We start from the raw sequence: 22,761 nt of genomic DNA, 5'->3' as shown, positions 1-22,761 counted from the left end.
CTGCCGAGGGCCCAGGTTCAATCCCTGATTGGGGACCTAAGATTCTGAAAGCCGTGCAGAGTGGTGGGGAAAAAAAAGAATAGATACGTGTATATGCAGAACAGAATCACTTTGCTGTACACCTGAAACACAACATTGTTAATCAACTATGCTTCAGTAAAAAAAAAAATTTTTTTTTTACATCTTTGAAGACCATGAAGACTCAAACGGAGAGTATTAACTTTTAATGCAGAGTTTAGCCACCTTGGAAGGCAGGTCCCTGAACAGGCACCTGACAGAAGAGGAACCTGGGCCAGGGTGGTGGCCAGCCAAGGAAAAGGGGAGGTGATGAGGAAAAACAACCCCCAGAATGGGGTAGTTCATGCACTCCACCTGAATTTAAGGGGAGCCTGCACTTAAAGAGGAAGAGCTACTCTGGACTTCTCTGCAGCCTTTGTCACCAAGATGGATAAAGAATGTGCTCATATTTGTTTCAGAAAGGGATTGAGGAATGGCCAAGCAGTGAAGTGACCAGGAGGGGGGCTGTGTTCAGTTGGGGCTCCTTCTCCCCTTCTCATAGAATTTCCAACAACAAAAGGAAAAGAGACCAGACTTCAACTTGGCCTCCATCTGTCTGAAAAGGTTTTGTCTGCTGTGTGCTCTGTGAGCAAAATCTCACTCATGCTGGAAAAGAGCCAACAGCACACCGCAGACCATCCCACACTACCCTGGTCCACGGCTTCTCTTCAGTTACCGAACACACTGCGTCTCGTTTCTTTTCAGCCCTCCTCGGCGTCTGTCCACTTGTCCTCCAGCACCAGACAGAAAGGAAGTTGGATGGCAATCCCTAACTTTCTTTTGATTTCCAAGGCTTCTTCACTCAAGGTATCCTCCTTATACAAGCTATGCATGTTATACTAAAAAAAACCAGTCGTGCCAAAGAAGTGAAACTCCACATTATTAGAGTTCGATAAAAGACAGGACCTGGATTCCAAATTCTCACTGTGACCATGGCATCATTTCACTGTGTGAGATGTCAAAAACAGTCTTGCGGACAAAACACAGCCTTGAAGGTAAGGAAGGCAGAATCTGTAACCTCCCAGGCTTCTCTGTGAGTTGGGCACCCTGCAGAACGGCGGCAAGCCAGGGCCTGTCAGGAGGCTTCCTAGTGCCTGAGAGTTGTTTACAAAGGAAACGCACCCAGGCTGGCTTACTGTGAACAATTGTAACATACTCTGGTATTTGAAGTGGAGAGTCCTTTTACACAGACTATTAATCTAGCAAAAAGCAAAAAAAAAAAAAAAAGGTATATGTATGTGTGTGTATATATATATATATGTGTGTGTATGTATATATATATATATATTTCTTTCCAGGAGCACAAAAACCTCCCTGTGGGTAAAAAGGATAGGAAAGAAGAAAAGCACAAAGTCAAGACCAGCTCCACGATAGCAGGGTGCGGAGGTGGGGACTGTTTTGTTCGCTGCTCTGTTGAGAACAGTGCCTGGTATACAGCAGGGTCTCAATACACACTCACTGAATGACTGACTTAATGAGTGAAACTTTGACTTTTCAAAAGATTTAATGATAGGATCGGGCTTCCCAGCTGGCACTAGTAGTAAAGAATTCGTCTGCCAATGCAGGAGATGCAAGAGATTCGGGTTCGATCCCTGGGTCGGGAAGATCCTCTGGAGTAGGAAACAGCACCCCACGCCAGGATTCTTCGCAGGAGAATTCCATGGGCAGAAGAGCCTGGGGGACAGGATTCTTCGCAGGAGAATTCCATGGGCAGAAGAGCCTGGGGGACAGGATTCTTCACAGGAGAATTCCATGGGCAGAAGAGCCTGGGGGACTACAGCCCACGGGGCCGCTGAGCGTTGGACATGACTGAGTGCACACACACACAACAGGATTAAGTCCATCAGGAGAAAAAAAAATCAGATGATCTGAATTTGGAGAAAAACCTCAAAATAAGAATTAAATAAATATAACCTCATGATTTCTTAGATGTCTCATATTAGAAATGCACCTAAGAGAAGCCTGCAAAGTCCACAACAAAGCCTCTGTGACATTCGCTGGTGCGTGCTCACTATTTAATCAGGCTATGCTCCAGCAGCTCATTTTGCTTAGCACTTCTGGCTCCCTGGGCATGAGGCAGGGGTGAAGCCTTGACCTTGGCCAGGCCCCATGCAGGAGTGGCAACAGGCCCAGAGACACTTTCATATACCATAGGGATGGAAAGAACCCAAGAAATCATTTTGCCAACAGCTCTGCTGTCAGGAAGCAATGCGTATGAACAATTCCAAACTGTAGAGTCCATCTTTTTTTGTAAGTCCTCCTCGTATAGAAATTTGTCTCTAAATGTGAGACTTCAGCTAAGTTAGTCAACCACCTTGCATATCAGCTTCCCCATCTCTGAAATATTAACATAAAAATGTTAACTGCCTTATGTGATTGCTGTGAAGACTGAGGAATACAGGGTGCATAAATGACACAGTGCCTGGTATACACACTGTAAGCGCTCGACAGAGCTGTCATCTCTTTACTCTTTTATTTGCAAATAAATAGGTCTGAGCACTGGCCTGGACTCTAAGTCTGATTAGTTCTAAGTCAATGAACGATCTACTCTTCCCCAAACTCCTTAATATTAGGAGATCCACTTCAACCATCCCTTGAAAGTCCGTGGATACGTTAAGGTTCCAATCACGCAGTACAGATACAGAGGTACACCTTCTAACTATGTGAGGAACTGTCTCAGGCCTTCTCAGGATATATGAGTGTTACAATTAAACATCAGAAATGCCCAAAGTAAAAAAAATAGTTCAGTCTAACAGTCTAGTCAAGGCTATGGTTTTCCAGTGGTCATGAATGGATGTGACAGTTGGACTATAAAGAAAGCTCAGCGCCAAAGAATTGATGCTTTTGAACTGTGGTGTTGGAGAAGACTCTTGAGAGTCCTTTGGACTGCAAGGAGATCCAACCAGTCCAGGAAATCAGCCTTGGGTATTCATTGGAGGGACTGATGTTGAAGCTGAAACTCCAATACTTTGGCTACCTGATGCAAAGAGCTGACTCATTTTAAAAGACCCTGATGTTGGGAAAGATTGAGGGCAGGAGGAGAAGGGGATGACAGAGGATGAACGGTTAGACGTCATCACCGACTCAATGGACATGAGTTTGGATAAACTCCGGGAGTTGGTGATGGACAGGGAGGCCTGGCGCGCTGCAGTTCATGGGGTCACAAAGAGTTGGACACGACTGAGTGACTGAACTGAACTGAACAGGCTGGAACCTGGCTTGCCTGAGGGCAAAGGGCGCAGGCAGTAAATGTGATGTGATGGAAAGAGAGGCAGACTCGAGTTAAGAAACTAAGGTTCAAGTGCTAGTCTGTCGTGGGTAATTGGGTAAGCAAGCTATTCCACCTCTCCCAGCTTCAGTTTCCTCTTCATAAAACAGGGGCATGGAAGCAACCTAAGTGCCCATCAAGAAAGGAACGGATAAAGATGCGATATATATGTCCAATGGACTATTACTCAGCCATTAAAACAAATGAAACAGTGTCATCTGCAGCAACATGGATGGACCTAGAGATCGTCATGCTGAGTGAAGTCAGGCAGACAGAGGAGGAGGAAAACAGTATGATATTCCTTATATGGGGAATCTAAATAGAAGTGATACAAATAATCTTATTTACAAAACAGAAATAGACACAGATTTATAGAACAAACTTATGGTTGACAGAGGGGAAGATTCCAAGATAGAGATAGTCAGAGAATTTGGGATGGACATGTACACACCACTGTACTTAAAATGGAAAATTAACAAGGACTTACTGTATAGCACGTGGAATTCTGCTCAACGTTATATAGCAGACTGGATGGGAGGGGAGTTTGGGGGAGAATGGACTCATGTACATGTATGGCTGAGTTCCTCTGCGGTTCACCTGAACAATCTCAACATTGTTAATTGGATACACGCCAATACAAAATAAAAAGTAAAAAAAAAAAAAAAAACCAGGAGTATGTACCAGATCAACTCTAATGTTCCTTTTGAGCTCTAAGACAATGATTTTAGGGAAGGATAAAATCCAAGAGGACAGATGGCAGGGTCAAAATGGATATAAAGGTAGGAGGTGGGAGATGGAGGTGGGAGAGTGGGTAAGAACTAAAAATGTAAATGTGAAGGGAAAACTATAGGTTAATAAGAGAAAGGACTGGGACTTCCTGGTGGCCCAGTGGCTAAGACTCAGAGCTCCCAATGCAGTGGGCCAGGGCTCGATCCCCGATCAGGAAACAGAACCAACACGCTGCAACTAGAGAGCCTGCATGCTGCAAAGGCCTGGCACAGCCAAACAGAATAAATCAAGCAGCATTTCTTTTTAAAAAAGAGAGAGGAAAGATTAAGTCAAATAGTAAGGCAAGGATTCCTTGGTGGCTCAGTGGTCAAGAATCCGGTAAAGAATCTGCCTGCCTTGGTTCCATGACTTACCAGCCTCGGACTCTCAGGCAAGTGACCTAATCTCACTGTACTTCAGTGTCTTCTGTAAAACAGACATAAAACCAGAACCTACTGCCTAGGAATATTGTAAAGATCAAACGAGCCACCACATGGAAAGCCCTTTGAACAGGGCCTGGCAACTGGCAAGTACTAAAGAAGTCGCTTAGTTATTTTCTGCTGCAGAGTGGGGTGTTTACATGACTCACCACAGAGTCACCTCATTCACCCTATGAGGAGGATTTAGGGGCAGGGTTTTCTACCCAAGGCTGAAACCTAGAAAAACAAAACCCCACTTCTGTCGCCTTTTGCTCCCTGGGTAGTCTAGAGGGAGAGCCGCCAGCGGTCGAGAGGAATGCTTACAGCACTGGTGTGGTGCCTGTGGAGTCACCGCTGGCCCTGCAGAGCGTCAGGTGACCGCTGGGAGCACCAGGCCAGCCCTGAGGGACACGCACACTGAAGGGCTTTCCTCTGGGCAGCCACACTCACTTTACATTCTCCCCCTATATTTACTATAAAGGTACTGCTAAGCAGTCCTAACTGAAAGGCCGCTGCTTTTTGGTACATGACAACAGGAATGATATGTTTTTTGCTTTTCTGGCTCTCTTCCAGGACCAGCAGTTTGCACTTCTTTTTTGGGGGGGCCTCCCAGGATATGGGATCTTAGTTCCCTGATCAGGGATCAAACCCATGTCCTCTACAATGGAAGCATTGAGTCTTAACCACTGGACTCACCAGGGAAGTCCCTGCACTTCTGTTACCTAAGTCTCCCCAACATGTTTCCATTCACCCCTTATTTCATTATGCATTCTTAAGAATACACGGAAGAACTGTACAAAAAAGATCTTCACGACCCAGATAATCATGATGGTGCGATCACTAATCTAGAGCCAGACATCTTGGAAAATGAAGTCAGGTGGGCCTTGGAAAGCATCACTACAAACAAAGCCAGTGGAGGTGATGGAATTCCAGTTGAGCTATTTCAAATCCTGAAAGATGATGCTGTGAAAGTGCTGCACTCAATATGCCAGCAAATTTGGAAAACTCAGCAGTGGCCACAGGACTGGAAAAGGTCAGTTTTCATGCCAATCCCAAAGAAAGGCAATGCCAAAGAATGCTCAAACTACCTCACAATTGAACTCATCTCACATGCTAGTAAAGTAATGCTCAAAATTCTCCAAGCCAGCCTTCAGCAATACGTGAACCATGAACTCCCTGATGTTCAAGCTGGTTTTAGAAAAGGCAGAGGAACCAGAGATCAAATTGCCAACATCCGCTGGATCATGGAAAAAGCAAGAGAGTTCCAGAGAAACATCTATTTCTGCTTTATTGACTATACCAAAGCCTTTGACTGTGTGGATTACAATAAACTGTGGAAAATTTTGAAAGAGATGGGAATACCAGACCACCTGACCTGCCTCTTGAGAAATCTGTATGCAGGTCAGGAAGCAACAGTTAGAACTGGACATGGAACAACAGACTGGTTCCAAATAGGAAAAGGAGTACGTCAAGGCTGTATATTGTCACCCTGCTTATTGAACTTATCTGCAGAGTACATCATGAGAAACGCTGGACTGGAAGAAACACAAGCTGGAATCAAGATTGCCGGGAGAAATATCAATAACCTCAGATATGCAGATGACACCACCCTTACGGCAGAAAGTGAAGAGGAGCTAAAAAACCTCTTGATGAAAGTCAAAGAGGAGAGTGAAAAAGTTGGCTTAAAGCTCAACATTCAGAAAACAAAGATCATGGCATCCAGTCCCATCACTTCATGGGAAATAGATGGGAAACAGTGGAAACAGTGTCAGACTTTATTTTGGGGGGCTCCAAAATCACTGCAGATGGTGACTGCAGCCATGAAATTAAAAGACGCTTACTCCTTGGAAGAAAAGTTATGACCAACCTAGACAGCATATTCAAAAGCAGAGACATTACTTTGCCGACTAAGGTCCGTCTAGTCAAGGCTATGGTTTTTCCTGTGGTCATGTATGGATGCGAGAGTTGGACTGTGAAGAAGGCTGAGCGCCGAAGAATTGATGCTTTTGAACAGTGGTGTTGGAGAAGACTCTTGAGAGTCCCTTGGACTGCAAGGAGATCCAACCAGTCCATTCTGAAGGAGATCAACCCTGGGATTTCTTTGGAAGGAATGATGCTAAAGCTGAAGCTCCAGTACTTTGGCCACCTCATGAGAAGAGTTGACTCATTGGAAAAGACTCTGATGCTGGGAGGGATTGGGGGCAGGAGGAGTAGGGGACGACCAAGGATGAGATGGCTGGATGGCATCACGGACTCGATGGACGTGAGTCTGACTGAACTCCGGGAGATGGTGATGAACAGGAGGCCTGGCGTGCTGTGATTCATGGGGCTGCAAAGAGTCGGACACGACTGAGCGACTGAACTGAACTGAACTGAACTGAAGCTTCCCTCCAAATGCTATGCAAAATGTTGTTACATGTCTACAGCTTCCCAGAATTATGAGACACAGGAAAATAGGGTAACAAATCTCCATTTACAAGTAAAAGCAGCTTTGTAGTAGAATCAACAACATTTAAGACCTAAAACCACACCCCTCCAATGCTCTCTCTTTACAAGTGCACTCTAAGGACTCATTTTATTTCAATATGCAAGGCAAAATATTCATTTGGAGTCGCCAAACAACCTGGCTTGTTGAACCTGGCTTGTTGACAAGACACAGATGTTTCTTGAATTTTTAAACTCTGATACACAGAATGAGCAATCACTGTCCACTGACTATGTTTTTTTAACTCAAGAGTCTGTGGAAATGTAGTTTATAAGATGGGGAGAAAGAAAATAAATGCCGTGAACCTGGTCCTAAACACTGTGGACTTCCTCCCATGTGCCACAGAGCAGAAGATGAGCTTCGGGAGGCTGGGAGGGGAAGACAGGATGGGGGCTGATGCATCCGAGGAAGCACGGCAGGCTGGCCTCACTGATCAGTCTCTCTGGCTTTTTCCCCATGTGCTCTGGACCTCCCTGATAAAGAGCTGGAGCTCTGTTGATGACATTTCAAAAATAACCTTCCCAATAAACATAAGAAAGTTATATCTGGAATTTAAAAGTCTAAATATATGAGTTGATTAAAAAAAAAAAAAAAGACTTATGAGGTGGGGTTTTTGTTTTATAATTTTCCCTTCCTCTGATTTTGATATAATCCTGGAAACCTCTTCAGGATTTCCCCAAGTGTACAAAAATAGCTTTCAAAGGAGACCCAAACCAAGTGATGATTTTTATGACTGATTAGGTCTTGGCTTAAAGAGTAGCACTATGATTATAAAGCTTGGTTTCAACTACTAATTTTTTTTTTGGAAAACACTGAAGAGAAGACATACTTTTTCAACAGTTATGTTGAAGCCTAAGGTTTCAGAACATGGTTATACAAAAAGTTCTACAGTCCATTTGTGGTGTTAATGTACATATTCCTTCATACAGGCAAATAAGATAAATAGATAAAATAATAATGACTAAAATAAAATCCCCAAATAATATCCCTCTATTCTTTCTCAAAAAGCAAATTTCAAGTCTTACTGCATTACACTATTTTCAGAAAAGCAACTCCTCAAATGGTCTATCGGACCAGGAATTCCTGTGCTACCACTGCACTGTTACTAAATTAAAGGGTTTCTTAAATTCAACTTATTGGCAAAGTTGTATACTTATGAGCACTATGTAAGTGAATCGTGAAACAGAAAAGATTCAACTGAAAGAGAGGGATACACCTAGACAAAAACCTAGCCCAACAGGCTAAGGACTATTAAGGGGTTGGACTCAGATGCTTTCAATAAAGCAATAGCTGCTTATTAAAATATCTATTATGGATAGGGATCATAGGAGAGAAAATGGTAAAGATACACTCAAATCCTTCCTATGAGGAAAAACTCTCATCCCCAACATGTGTGTTTAAGAATTGGGGGGCTTGAATTTGACAACACCAGATGTGTCTCTCTGACAAGTTTCTTCATCCTCTGAGCCTCAGTTTCTCAATCTGCAAAATGGGGCAATAAAACCCATTCCCACAGAGTTTTACTGAGGATGGAATTAAATGAGACAATACAGCAAAGTGTCTCTCATTAGATGTCAATAAATGTGACCTTCTTTCTCATGATATACTGCCAAGAAAGCTGTATCTGATAAGCAGTAAATGTAGTATTCTACCTGGAAAGGGTCTGTCTTCATTGCCCCCATGCAGAGGAGCTCCCTTAGTTTCTGGCATATACTTCTTGGTAATGGGCAAAGACATCAGCCGGATGTGATGGATGAGGGAACGCCAGGTGTAAGCTCCAGAAAGCACTGGTTCAGGTGCTAATGGGCTGAAAGGTTGAATCACAAAGTAGGCAGTGAGCAAGATTAATCCCAAGGTTATGAAGACCTACAAGGAAAGACAGGAAATGGATTAATAATGGTCCCAGCAAATGAAATACTTTAATGCCAAGGGAAAAAAAAAAAAAAACAACAGGCATCTTCTACTATGTCCAATGTGTTTTAAGAACTAATCCATTTTCATGAACAAGCAATTGACATTCACTTCTGAAAGGATTTAAAGCTTGACAACGGTGACAACTGCAAGGCTCACCAAGTTTATATCACATGGATCAAGGGCCATATTCACCATTTAAAAAATATATGCAAATACAGCTGACCATAAGTACACAGCTTTCATCTACAACATTTAACAAAAGAGTCAAGTTTCCTAATCATATATGGTAACAAAGAGTAAAGGCCAACTGACTCATAGAAAAACCAAGGTTCAGTGGTGGAATCAGTCACCAGTAATATCTGGGGAGAATGTTGATGGGCCTGTGCTCCATCTAAACTATTTCCAAGTCTTTACCTTGTACACAGCTAGAAGGAGGGGATACTGGAGTGGCCCCCTCTGAGGTTCATTCTTCTCCAGCAGCTGTCTGATAAATTTTTCAATTGCCTTCTCTGACATGCCACACTGATGGCCCGTCTGTCTTACCAAATCAACAGTCTCTGAGAGTTTGTCAAAAATGCTGAGCTCATTAGCGGCAAGATCCATGTCTTCCAATGCAGAGTCTCTGAGAGACAGAGAGAAAATAAATGTAAAAAGATGATTTCTTGAAAGTACTTCCTTCTCAAAGTTACATCCTTCAGAACAGTCCTTCTCAGCCACCTGAGGGGAGGGACCATTTCTGTGTTTTTCCCAATCCACTGCTGACCAATTCTTTTGTAAAACATAATATGTTGAGATAATGTCAAGATGTGATACAAATTTTTAAGTGTTTCTTAATTGTGGGTTAGTAACAAAAATGGTTTACAGACCAGCACTGGTTCCCAAACACTTTCAGGAATACCAGTTCAGAGCACAAAAACAAATCCTTAATAGGACTCTGAAATGCTAGTGCCCATCTAAAACGATTTTTTTTAAATAAATATTTATTTGTCTGTGTTGGGTCTTAGTTGTGACACTTGGGATCTATGTCGTGGCATGAGGGATCTGTTAGTTGAGGCATGTGGGATCTAGGTCCCTGACCAGGGATCAAACCTGGGCCCCTGCATTGGGAGCGAGGAGGCTTACCTACTGGACCACCTGGGAAGTCTCCCAAATGATTTCTGAAACCAATCACAGGAGATCTGCTACAGGTAATTTACTAAAATAAAAAGAAATAGACTATCGAAAGTGTTATTAATCACTTATTTCCTTCCTTTCACATCAAATGAACCTTTTAGCAACATGAGAGGAGAAACTGATCACTGAAGGCAAGATTCACTGAGGAACCTGCTGATAGGCCTCGTTCCTGGCTGAGCAAGGATTTCAGACAACACAAAATCACGGCATGGGAGCACTTCACACTTGACAGGCTGCAGTCCTCATGCTTTTCTGCAAATAGAATTTTAGACAACAAAGGGCATTTTGTTTGTATTTTACATGTTTTAAAAACCTAAGATCTATATAACTCATTCTAAAATTCAACTTGTGTTCTCACAGTTATTTTAAAGTCAGGCCATTTCACAATGGTCATATAATAAAAGGCAAAAAGTAAAGGCAATATAGAATTCTCCCTGGATCACTTGTAAAACAAAATAAAGCACTTCTCTTTAAAAAGTGCTTGGGCTACGGAACAGTATTTTTCTTCATTTATATGAGGAAAAAACTTTCCTGGTGGCTCAGATGGTAAAGCATCTGCCTACAATGTGGGAGGCCTGGGTTCAATCCCTGGGTTGGGAAGATCCCCTGGAGAAGGAAATGGCAACCCACTCCAGTACCCTTGCCCGGAAAATCTCATGGACAGAGGAGCCTGGTAGGCTAGAGTCCATAGGGTCACAAAGAGTCGGACATGACTGAGCGACTTCGCTTTCACTTCTTCATGGGAGGAGAAACAGCCCTTGGGATCCATGCTGTCTTCTGTTGGTTGGGAGTTTTGCTGTTGTTTTCATAATGCACAGGGTCCTCTTATTTCACAGATTTCATCCCTGAGGTGTTTCTAACATGGAAAAGAACGAACACAGAACAACTCTATCCCTTCTGTGAGGAAATGCTGCCCTCTGTAGAGCAGAAGCATCAGGAGGCTCCAGCAGAGGCGGCCGCCTGCGCTGCCGCAGGCCAGCACACATCCCGGTACAGCTCCTCCTCGAACAGTGCCCTAGTCCTCAACTGCCTGCACAGCAGGATCACCTAGAGAGCTTTTCAGGAATGCTCATACCTGGGCCCCAAGCCAAGGCTGACCAAATCAGAGTCAGACTTCGATCGGTGGATTAACAAACAGGTAACCTAGATTTTGAGGACTGGAGGGGGTTGGAACCCCACACATTTTAGGGTACACAATCTTTCTCCAAACTCTCTGCTGTTGCTCAAAGCGTTCTTTTTTAAGACCACATAGGGCTTCATTTTAAGGTTCAGGTGGTGAAACTCTATTCTAGAGTGTGTATTTTCGGGAATTCCCTGGTAGTTCAGTGGTTAGGACTTGGCTCCTTCACTGTTGGGGGCTGGGGTTCAATCTCTGGTCGGAGAACTAAGATTCCATAATCTGTATGGCATGGCCAAAAAAAATAATAACATAAAATAAAATGGATATTTTCAACAAATGGTGCTGGAACAACTACATATCCACATGCAAAAGAACAAAGTTGGATGATTCCTTATACTACAGATAGAAATTAATTCAGAATGGATAAAAGACCTAAAACTAGAAAACAAAGCAGGAAATCTTTATAACACAAGATCAGGCAACGGCTTCTTAGCCAGGATACCAAAAGCACAAATAGCAAAAGAATGGATACATCAAAACGAACACCTTTTGTGTTGCCAATGATACCCGAGAAAGTAAAATGACAACCTACAGAATGGGGGGGTGGATGATATTATTTGTACATTATATATCTGTAAGGGACTAGCAGTCAGAGTTCATAAAGAATTCTTACAACTCAATTATAAAAAGATAAATACCCAATTAAAAATGGGCAAAATATCTGAATAGATATTTCTCCACAGAGGATATACAAATGGCCAAGAAACTCATGAAAAGAGGTTTAACCTCATTAGCCATCAAGGAAGTGTAAATGAAGACGCCAGTGAGATGCCGCCTCTCACCCACTGGGACGGCTATAATCAAACAGCCCGAGAGTAACAAGTGCTGGCGGCGGGACTCTTGTGCACTGCGAGTGGGGATGGAAAGCGATGCAGCGGCTTTGGGAAGCTTGGCAGTTCCTCAGAAACTCAGATACAGAGTTACCACGGGAGCCAGCAGCTCCACTTGGAAGTATGTACCCCTGATAATCTAAAACAAATACCCACATGAAAACTTGTTTAAGCCACAGTATTCATAAGAGCTCAAAAATGAAAGCAATCCAAATATCCAGGAAAGGATAACAAAATGGATTTCAATAATATTCATGTATCAATAATATCCACAAAATGGAATATTACTGGATAATAAGAAGGAATAAAATACTGACACATGCTACAACATGACTGGAGAAGGCGATGGCAGCCCACTCTAGTACTCTTGCCTGGAAAACCCCATGGACGGAGGAGCCTGGCGGGCTGCAGTCCATGGGGTCGTGAAGAGTCGGATACGACTGAGCGACTTCACTTTCACTTTGTACTTTCACGCATTGGAGAAGGAAATGGCAACCCACTCCACTGTTCTTGCCTGGAGAATCCCAGGGACAGAGGAATCTGGTGGGCTACCATTTATGGCGTCGCACAGGGTCGGACACGACTGAAGCGACTTAGCAGCAGCAGCAGCTACAACATGGATGAACCTTGAGGACCTTACGCTAAATGAAAGAAGATAATTACATGACTGAATGTATATGAAAAGTCAAGGACAGGCAAAACAGAGACAGAAAATATTTATTAGGGGTTGCCTAGGGGAGGGGGTGGGGAGGAATGGGGAGTGACTGCTAATAGATACAAAGCTACTTCCCGGAGTGAGAAAAATGTTCAAAACAAATTGTGACTGTTGTGCAATGCTGTAAATAAACAAACCCCACTGAACTGTATATTTTAAATATGTGAGTTTCACGGCACACATAAGTTATATCTCAGTGAAGATATTTTAAATATGTATTTATAGAATTTGAACTTATCGCTGTTGTGGCATTTACTATACTTATTGCTATGATGTGGCTAAGTCACTTGACCTATTTCCTCATCCAAAAGACATGAGGACTGAGTCAGAATGTTTTTAAAGTTTCCTTTCCTGTCTCATCCTATTGTCTGCTTACTTGTCGTCAATCCAGACCCTGCCCCCCGCCCCCGAGGCTGCAGTTTCCCATCTGTCTCCCCTCCCCCGTCCCCCCACTTGCTCTGGTCAGAGCAGTGCTGTGGTCCACAGCGTGTGTCCCCTTAGTCGGGTTTGTGCTTTGCCTTCATGTCTCATTAAATGGTGTTTTTCCCCCATAGCAGTAAGTTGAATTGGTGTATCACTATGCAGTTTACGGGAGAAGGCAATGGCAACCCACTCCAGTACTCTTGCCTGGAGAATCCCATGGATGGAGGAGCCTGGTGGGCTGCAGTTCACAGGGTCGCGCAGAGTTGGACGCGACTGAAGCGACTTAGCAGGGGTGTATGACTATTTCAGGAAGCACAAAATGATAATATGATACTGAATACACACACTTCTTGCCAGCTGTACATCCTTCTTCCCTGAGATTCTGATGCATTTCCCAAGTTACCAAAAGGATAGTTACTAATAATTTAATGAAGTTTCTACGAGCACACGGAGGGTCTTGGTAATAAGCTTTCCTTTTGTCTTTGGTAAAATCAGTGGTTCTCAACTAGGGGCAACTCTCCTCCCCCTCCCCCCAGGGGTAGGTAGAAAGCTTGGAGACATTTGTGATTATCACACTTCAGGGATACTACTGGCATCTAGTGGATGTTAATTAAACAACAACAACAAAAAATCTTGCCCCTTTAGGTCAGACTAGCAGAGCAGCTCCCTTACTGGGATCTGTTGAAAGTCAAGCCTCAACACAAGGGTTTGTATTAAAAAAACAAAAACAAAGAACTTGTCCCTTAAAAAACAAACAAACAAAGTCAGGGTTAAGCATCAAGTATATTCATCCAGATTGAGTGAAATCAGCTGAAGCTTGATGGCAATCCCTTTCTCTCTAGTAAGAAGGTCCAACTCTGGCAGAAATGAGCTTTGCCACAGAGAAGTTTCAATGAGTGAGCTTGACCCTTAAGAGTGGCTTATACCTGCAAGGGCATAGGCAGAATGACCTGCAGAGTTACAAAAATCAAGGTATCATGCAACACCCTTTCTACACTGAAATGCCAGAAGCCTGGGAGTGGGACCCAGGTGTGGAAGTTTTCAAACCTCTTTCCTGCTGATCACAGGCACACCCCCAATCAGGAGACATTGCTGTGGAACAGTACTTCTCAAGCAGGTGATTCTGCTCCCCAGGGGATGTCTGGAGCCCTTTTAGACTGTCAAAACTGGAGGGGTACTCAACGTTTCCCAATGATTTTTTTCTTCTCCATGCCAACTTCAAAGTCCCAAGAAGAGGGAAACCAAAGGGAACAGGCAGGAAAACCTGGAATTTCTACTTTCTCTCATAGTCACAACTCATGCCTCGCAGCAAGTCTCCTAGGCTTGTATTTACTTCTGATCTTGAACAAAACAAATTCTTACGTAACAGATTACCATCTTCGGTGGTGTGGACACACATTAGTGCACTTGGCGATAGACTGTGAATGATACATTTTTCTCCAAATAAAGCTATACACACACAAAAACTGTAGGGGGCACTACAAGCAGCGAATGCATACAGACGAAAGCGCTCATGATGCACAGGACAACTCCCCATGACAAAGAACTCGACATGTTAAGAGTGCTGAGGTTAGGAAATCTTGCCTTCAAGAGCGGCCTGGGGGAGATGAGCCAGGGGGCTGGTAATGTCTGAAGGATTACTTCAGGAATAGGAGGAGGCAACTGACAACTCTGAAGGGATGTTCTCCACAATTCCTTCTCAATCTCAGTCTAGGAAAACACAGGACAGACCCATAGCTGGTAGAATGACTCCAACAGAACTCACCAATAAAGATGTTTAAGGCAGAAAACAGGATAAGAGGCCAGACAAAATGTACATTTCTCCTTCATACTGTTTAAAACAGAATTTCTCTATTGATATAAATATGTCCTGAACACTGATATGACATCACTCTGGATGTCAAATCCAAAGCTGTTTCCCTAAATAAACAGCTATACCATCTAGGCAACTCTAAGATGCAATACTGACTCATCTAGTTAAAATACAAAAGCTGTATTCAGAAAGAAAGTTTCAAAAGCCCATCTAAATATTTCCCAATCTTTGACTATGGTAGGAACATAGAGAGTACCTAACAATAAATTTTCTTTTTTCCACATACTAGGTTCTTTGGTATTATGCTAGCTATGTAGTATAATAATCCATCCTTCAGTGTTATGAATATATTCCATTCTATTTTTTCCAATGATTCTCACTGATTGAAGACGTGTTTCATTAAACCGGAAAAAAAAATGTTATCATTGAATTGTAATAAAAGCCAAATTCCACATTTAAAGAAAAGATAAATGATAAAACATTAAAATGATACAATTTAAAAGAGGAGCAATTTAAAACTGTAATAACTGCTTTAAATTTACAATTAAGGGGATTCCACTTTTTTGTACTCTTACCATCAACGTTCCTCTTTCTGGACATTTCTGCTCATTGAGACTTCATTGAAGAGTCTAGTGTTTTCTTTGCTCTCTGAAAATATACTGTTTTTCTCTCAATTTTTTATTTTGAAAAATTTCAAGCCTCTAGAAAAACTGTAATAGTACAAAGGATGTTTGTATATCCTTAAGTTAGATTCACCAATTGTTAACAAACATTTGGCTATATTTACTTTTGGTCCAACTGTCTTTTTTTTTTTACTAGAACCATTTGAAACTTATTAATGTAACACATCATGAAATCACTTCTAAATGTTTCAATATGTACCTTCTGAAAATAAGGGTATTATTCTACATAACCATCAGCATCATTGTCATACCTATTAAAAGTAATAATTGTCTAACATTACTTAGTATCTAGTCCACGGTCAAACTTTCAAAAAAAAAAAGGAAGGAAGGAAAGGCCGGCCATACCGCTTTTTAGAAATCTAGGCACCAACCAGTGATCACACATCACAGTTAGCTGTTATGCCTCGCTGGTCTACTTAAATCTACAACAGATGCTGGTGTTTTGTTTTCTGGCCTTTTATGACACTGCCATATTTGAAGCAAGAACCCCTAGATTTTTAAACATATCTCCTCATCTCACTTTTTCTAGTTTCTATGGTTTAAAAAAAAAAAAAAAAATTCTTCCTCTCTAGACTTCCAAAGCTTATACTTCCTCTCTTCGAAGTTAAGCTCTCAAAAAAAATAGTTTCACTTCCCTCTCGTTTCTCAGGTCTCCATTTGTTTCTTTTCCCCACGCCACCGATGCTGCTTTCACTAAGGTCACCAAAGGCCTTCTTCACATGCCAAGTCCAAAGGACACTTTTTCAGTTATCTCTCTGCAGCAGCTGCCATTCCCATCCATTATCTCCCTCAAGTGCCCTCAAATCTTGGCATAATTCTCTTGTTCTCATTCTCTAGGAATGTTGGTATTCATCACGGATGTCCTTGACTGTCTCATTCCCTCCACGGCTTTAGCCACCAGCTTTAGTGATTCCTAAATCTCTTCTCTAATCTGCTGGGGCTAAGTCGCTTCAGTCGTGTCCGACTCTGTGCGACCCGATAGGTGGCAGCCCACCAGGCTTGCCGTCCCTGGGATTCTCCAGGAAAGAACACTGGAGTGGATTGCCATTTCCTTCTCCAATGCATGAGAGTGAAAAGTGAAAGTGAAGTTGCTCAGTCGCATCCGACTCTTAGCGACCCCATGGACTGCAGCCTACCAGGCTCTTCCACCCATGGGATTTTCCAGGCAAGAATACTGGAGTGGGATGCCATTGCCTTCTCCACTTCTCCGATCGAGAACTCTCCAAAACTCAAGACCTATCTATCTAATCAGCTACCAGACATCCTGGCCCAAATTTCTTATAGTCCCCTACGTGTTATGTGTCCATATCTGACTTATTATTTTTCCTCTGCAAACTGTTTATCCTACTATATTCCTTTTCTTAAATAATGGAAACATCAGTTTTCCAAACTTAAAACCTCTCCTCCTGCTTCCTCATCCGCACCAATGAACCAATCACCAAAGCCTCAATTTTATATCCTGTATAGCTCTCACATTCATCACCTCTTTAGCTCTGCATTAGTGGCAGTCAAGGCCCTCAACATCCCTCCCATAGACCATCACAAAGATATTTTAATTTCTATACTTCCAACCCCTTTTCTCCTTTCTGCGCCTGTCTCTACAAATTATTTTTCTAAAACACAAATTGGCTCACATTGCTCATCTATTCAAAGCACTTTAGCACTTTCCTTGACTTCCCACGCCTGGCTAGGGAACAATTTAGCATGGTGGTTAAGAATACCAGAACTGGAGTCAGAAAAAGCTGAATTCAAATACTAGATTCTTCATCTATTGTGTGGCCATGAGACACTGTTCTAACCTCTCTAAAGCCTCAGAGTTTTTTATCTATAAAATAAGGATAATTGTGTCTTTCCAACCATGTTGTTAATCAATTACAAGGTGATATATCTAAAACATTTGTCTTATTACCCAAATTAAATACTTAATAATTATAATAAGATGAAGTCCAAATTACTTAGCATGACCCACTGGTTACTGCCTATCTGTTCAGTCTCGTTTCCCATTCTTTCCTCATATTCTTTGCTGCCATACTATTTCACACCTTTCTGCTTCTGTACACATAATTTTCTGCTTACAAAAACTATCCTCCTGTGCTTTGTCCAATGAGTGAACACTATTTCTGCCCTTTGAATCTCAGCCCTTCATTTCTGCCCTTTGAACCTTAAACACAACCCTATCACCCTGTATTACATCTATTCCTTGTCTTCCTTGCCACGAAACTGTTTCTTGAAAGCAGATTTTTTGGAGAAAATAACAACACAAACTAATAACAGACATGGAAATTCACCTCAGAGATATGGAAACTTATCACTGCCTGTTGAACAATTTATAGAAAAGACCTAATCATTTTGTTCACAAACTAATGGTTTATTTTACTTATTTTTCAAAAACACATCAGCCTAATGAGAGTTTAGGTGAGCAAGATAGGAACTTCACACTTGGATTTTGTGTGTGTGTGGAGCTTTAAATAGCTGTGGAAGAACAGGGATTTGAACTGGGTCTTGAAAACTGTTTTGGTCTAAAGCAGAAAGGGCAAACAGGGCCTGTGGTATTCGAATTGGTGGATGTGAACTTCAGTCAAAACTTCAATGTAGCAAAGCTAAATTTAGGTTAAAGCATGTCCTTCCTTAAAGGGAAACTGTCATAACTCAAACAAGCAAATTTATTAAGGGAAAGATGTCCATAGAAGCTTCCACTATGGGAACAACCAAATGAGCAAATAGGAAGCGCCAGAAATTATTCTGGAAGTAGTCTCTATTATGAGTGAAAGTGTTAGTCCCTCAGTCTGACTCTTTGCAACCCCATGGACTGTAGCCGGCCAGGCTCCTCTGTCCAAAGAATTCTCCAGGCAAGAATACAGAAATGGGTTGCCATTTCCTCCTCCAGGGGATCTTCCTGACCCAGGGATTGTACCCACTTCTGCACTGCAAGCGGATTCTTTATCATCTGAGCCACCAGGGAAGCCCCTATCATGAAGAGAAGGCCAAATACCTTAAAACTGGTGTAATGGCAAATACCAAGGATATGCAGGCTCTTAGACCAGAAAAGAAGTGTGGCTTGCAGGACTACTGATCTTAAAATACTAGGCAACATGAAGCAGGCAAATTTCCTTGTTCTAAATGGAGATTACAAACAGCTCATTTAATCAAGCCAATAAACCAAGTCATATTCCTTTCTGAAATCCGAGATGCCATGTTTATCATAAAAAAATAAAATTAAAAAAAAAATTCCTTCCCTAACAATTATCAGAAAAAGATGTTTCGGAGTGGGGCGGGAAATCTACTGTAAACATTCAAAAAAAAAAAAAAAAAGACAAAGCTAAAAGGGCAATGAAATATAGACTTCGCTAGGACCGCTGTTTTGGTCACTATTGTGACCCCGCGAAACAAATTCAATTAGGGCGAACTCTCTGCTCTCCGCGGCAGAGCCAAGGAAAAGGGAGAAGTCTTAAGAAAGTTGACCCCGGGGGAGTTGGTGAAGGGTGCTGTCAGTCCGCAAAACGCCAAAGGCTCAGAGAAGGGGTCAGCGCAGGGGCAGGAGTGGCACTGGCGCGGAAAGGTGGGCTGCGCGAGGAGTTTACAGACGGGTGCGGCGACAGTGTTGTCACGAAGCTGCCTCCCCCCTCCCGGCCTCGGGCCCCAGTCACTCACATGCGAGGCCCGCGCCCCCTCGGGCTCCTCCCGCCTCGGGGACAGCAAGCCGCCGGGCGAGGAGGATAGGCCGACAACTTCCTACTTCCGGGCGCGCAACCCGGAAGCAACTCCCACTCCACAGACGAGGCCGCGCTCCTTCTTCCCGCCGGAAGCTTCCGCCAGAAGTAGAACAGGCGATGTCTCGGAGAACTTGGGAACTATCACGAGATCTGGAGAGCACGGCTTCTTGCTCCCCCTGGCGGCCAGTTCTTCCCTCTCGGTCTTCTGCAGTCCTCGCCAGCGGTCTCTTTGTGAGCCAATGCCGACTTCATCGCTGAACTAATTCACTCAATGAGTATTTGTTGAGCCTCCTACTATGTGACAGGCAGCGTGTTAGGCATTAAGAGAAGGAAGTGGGAGGGATAACGTAAGAAATCTAAAAGAAAGGCAGACAAATAGATCACTCAAATTTAGGCACGGCACACTCATTACTCTTTATACACTTTATACACTCTTTATACACTCTTTATACTCTCATTAATGTTTACTCTTCGCCACACATTACAAAGGACTTTATATTCGTGAAACTTCTTCAACAACCTTCATTTACCCTCTTACTAACCAAGCTGAAGTTTATGGGAAGGTTAAATTGCTCGAGATTCGCGTCTGCCTGTTGGAGAAGGCAATGGCACCCCACTCCAGTACGCTTGCCTGGAAAATCCCATGTATGGAGGAGCTTGCTGGGCTGCAGTCCATGGGGTCGCTAAGAGTCAGATACGACTGAGCGACTTCACTTTCACTTTTCACTTTCATGCAATGGAGAAGGAAATGGCAACCCACTCCAGTGTTCTTGCCTGGAGAATCCCAGGGACGAGGGAGCCTAGTGGGCTGCCGTCTATGGGGTCGCACAGAGTCGGACACGACTGAAGCGACTTAGCAGCAGCAGAGTCTGCCTGCAGTGCGGGAGACTTGGGTTCGATCCGTGGGTTGGGAAGATCCCCTGGAGAATGAAATGGCAACCCACTCCAGTAATCTTGCCTGGAAAATTGCATGGACTGAGGAGCCTGGTAGGCTACAGTCCATGGGGTCTCAAAGAGTCGGACACACCCAGCGACTTCACGTTCGCTGTGCTCAGATTCTGATCTGGAACACGCCCTGTGTGAATGTTGAACTGAACTGGATAAGGCATGCCTGCTCAGTCATGTCTTACTGTGACCCCATAGCCTGTAGCCCTCCAGGCTCCTCTGTTCATGGAATTCTCCAGGCAAGAATACTGGAGTGAATTGCCATTTCCTACTCCAGGGGATCTTCTTGACCTTGGGATTGAACTCCTGTCTCCTGCATTGCTGGCTGATTCTTTACCACTATGCCACCTGGGAAGCCCAACTGCATAAGGACAGGGTCCCTAACATAGGTTATTGACAGTCTACTTGGTGAGAAGAAAATCGGAGACAAGCATTTAGACAGTGATGGAATGTGGCACCAAATTAAAGATCAAGAAGAGAGAAGGAGAGTCTCCTACAGACAGGATGAGTAGACAGGAGATGGAACAGGGGAGATTGGGTGAAGTTTGGTAAAGCACTGCAAGGGAAAAGACTAGCTTGGGCAGAAGACTGAAAGTGGGAATGCTGATTCCACATATAAGGCTTGGATAATAAAGTAGTCCAAAATCTGACTGGAGAAGTCAGTGAGCGGTCAATGATGAAGGGCCTTCAAGCTCAGGCCAAGTGATTTGGGATTTTAATAGGCAAAGAGAAACCATTTAATACTTCATGGCAATATCTTATAGCATTTCAGAGGAGGGCTTTGGCTGCTGTGTGTAAAATAGATTACTAGAGGGAAACCAAAGGGCAGGGAATCTCCAGCAAAGGAGCTTCTGAACTAATCCTGGTGTTAAAGGTCTGAAGCAGCAGTGGGAATGGGAAGAAAGGAATACAGTTTGGGGACCTTTGGAAAAAAGAGTTGACATGTTTGATGATGTGTCATTTACAGGGAGCAGAGATAAAGAGGATGATCCTTAGGATTCCAGCTCAAAAATGATGTTATAATTTTGTTTTTAATAAGGGGCATTTACTCAGAAGGCACATTAAACTTAGATACAGAATAAATGAAGTACAAGCTGCAATCTAATAGTGAACTTAGAACAGGAATCTAGGCCTCTTTGTCAATTCTGCCCTGAAGTCACTGACACGTAATGTTCTCTTGGGAATAAAAAGTCCAACCAAAGCTGAGCTTCTTGAGTAAGGATTTTGGAATGAGCCAGCAAGGTGCTGTCTTATGCTTCTGTTAAACCCCAATGCATCTTCACCATGCCCTAAGCCTCCCAAGATATGTAGCAAGGAACTACGTAAGGTCCCGAGGAAGGAAACTCAGATAACAACAGACAGGACCAACAATGAAAACTTTTCCATCCAGCTCAAAGGCCATAAAGAGGGCACGAACACAAGACTGCAGGAAGTGTAAATTAATTATGCCTTACATTAGTCTTTCACCAGTCTAAAATGTAAGTTTCTTTTTTTTTAATAAGTTTATTCATTTACTCATTTTGTTCATTTATTTATGGCTGTGCTGGGTCTTCATTCCCGCACAGGCTTTTCTCCAGCTGAAGAGAGCAGGGGCTACTCTGTGTTGCAGCGCGTGCGCTGCTCAGTGCGATGGCTTCTCTGGTCACGGTGCATGGGCTCTGGGTGCACAGGCTTCAGTAGTTGCGGTTCCAGGCTCCAGAGCCCAGGCTCAGGAGTTGTGGCACAGGGGCTTAGTTGGTTTAGTTAAGGTGGTGCCTGGGATCTTCCTGCAGGGATTCATTCCAGGCAGATTGTTTACCACTGAGCCACCAGTGGTAAACATTTAGGGAAGCCCCTAAAATGTAATTTTCTGTTTATTATTCATTCAATGAAACTTAAGCATCCTATGTTCAGTCCTCTGCGAGGAGGACACAAAGATGAACATGGCTCAGTTATTCTCTCAAGGAGCACACTGTCTGGTTTGACCTTTCCAATCTTGTATACCCTTATTCCTGCCTGGCAATTAAGGAAACTAGGGCTGAACTGTGGTCAAGAGCACAGGGTCACAGCTGCGGTACTTTGAGCAAGTTATCTCTGCAAGTCTCAGTTTCCTCAAAATAAAAGGGGGAATAGTGATATCTACCTCTTGTGGGTTTGAAGATTAAGTGTTGTCAAAAGTTCAAAAATAAGCTACAAGGATATATTGCAGAGCACAGGGAATATGGCCAATATTTTATAATAACTATAAATGGAGTATAACCTCTTCAAATTGTGAATGAGGAAATTTTCAAGTCTGAGTTCCATTTGTGTTTGATTTTTAACGGTGTGCAAGTACACAATAGTGCTTACTGGATGCCTGGTATAAAGCAAGCATTCATTTAACTGCCATTATCAAG

General features: G+C 43.0%; 1 protein-coding gene across 6 annotated transcripts in view; it reads right to left on the bottom strand.

Annotated features, from left to right (window-relative positions):
- The window catches only part of C20H6orf89 (chromosome 20 C6orf89 homolog), a 38,321-nt gene extending 18,863 nt beyond the window's left edge, over positions 1–19,458 (bottom strand). The window contains exons 1-5 of one of the 6 annotated variants that reach the window (XM_060403143.1): positions 19,380–19,458; positions 15,621–15,693; positions 10,034–10,336; positions 9,326–9,533; positions 8,650–8,863 (exon numbers count right to left, since the gene is read on the bottom strand). In XM_060403143.1, coding sequence (XP_060259126.1) covers positions 8,650–8,863; positions 9,326–9,514 — 403 coding nt within the window. In that variant the 5' untranslated portion in view covers positions 9,515–9,533; positions 10,034–10,336; positions 15,621–15,693; positions 19,380–19,458. The remainder of the gene's footprint in view (positions 1–8,649; positions 8,864–9,325; positions 9,534–10,033; positions 10,337–15,620; positions 15,694–19,379) is intronic. The other 5 variants (XM_060403144.1, XM_060403145.1, XM_027959035.3 and 2 more) reach the window with 5 other exon arrangements.
- Between the last annotated feature and the right edge of the window lie 3,303 nt (positions 19,459–22,761).

This window comes from Ovis aries, chromosome 20, assembly GCF_016772045.2.
Source record: "Ovis aries strain OAR_USU_Benz2616 breed Rambouillet chromosome 20, ARS-UI_Ramb_v3.0, whole genome shotgun sequence".
Lineage (NCBI taxonomy): Eukaryota > Metazoa > Chordata > Mammalia > Artiodactyla > Bovidae > Ovis > Ovis aries.
This window is presented reverse-complemented; position numbering and strand designations above follow the sequence as displayed.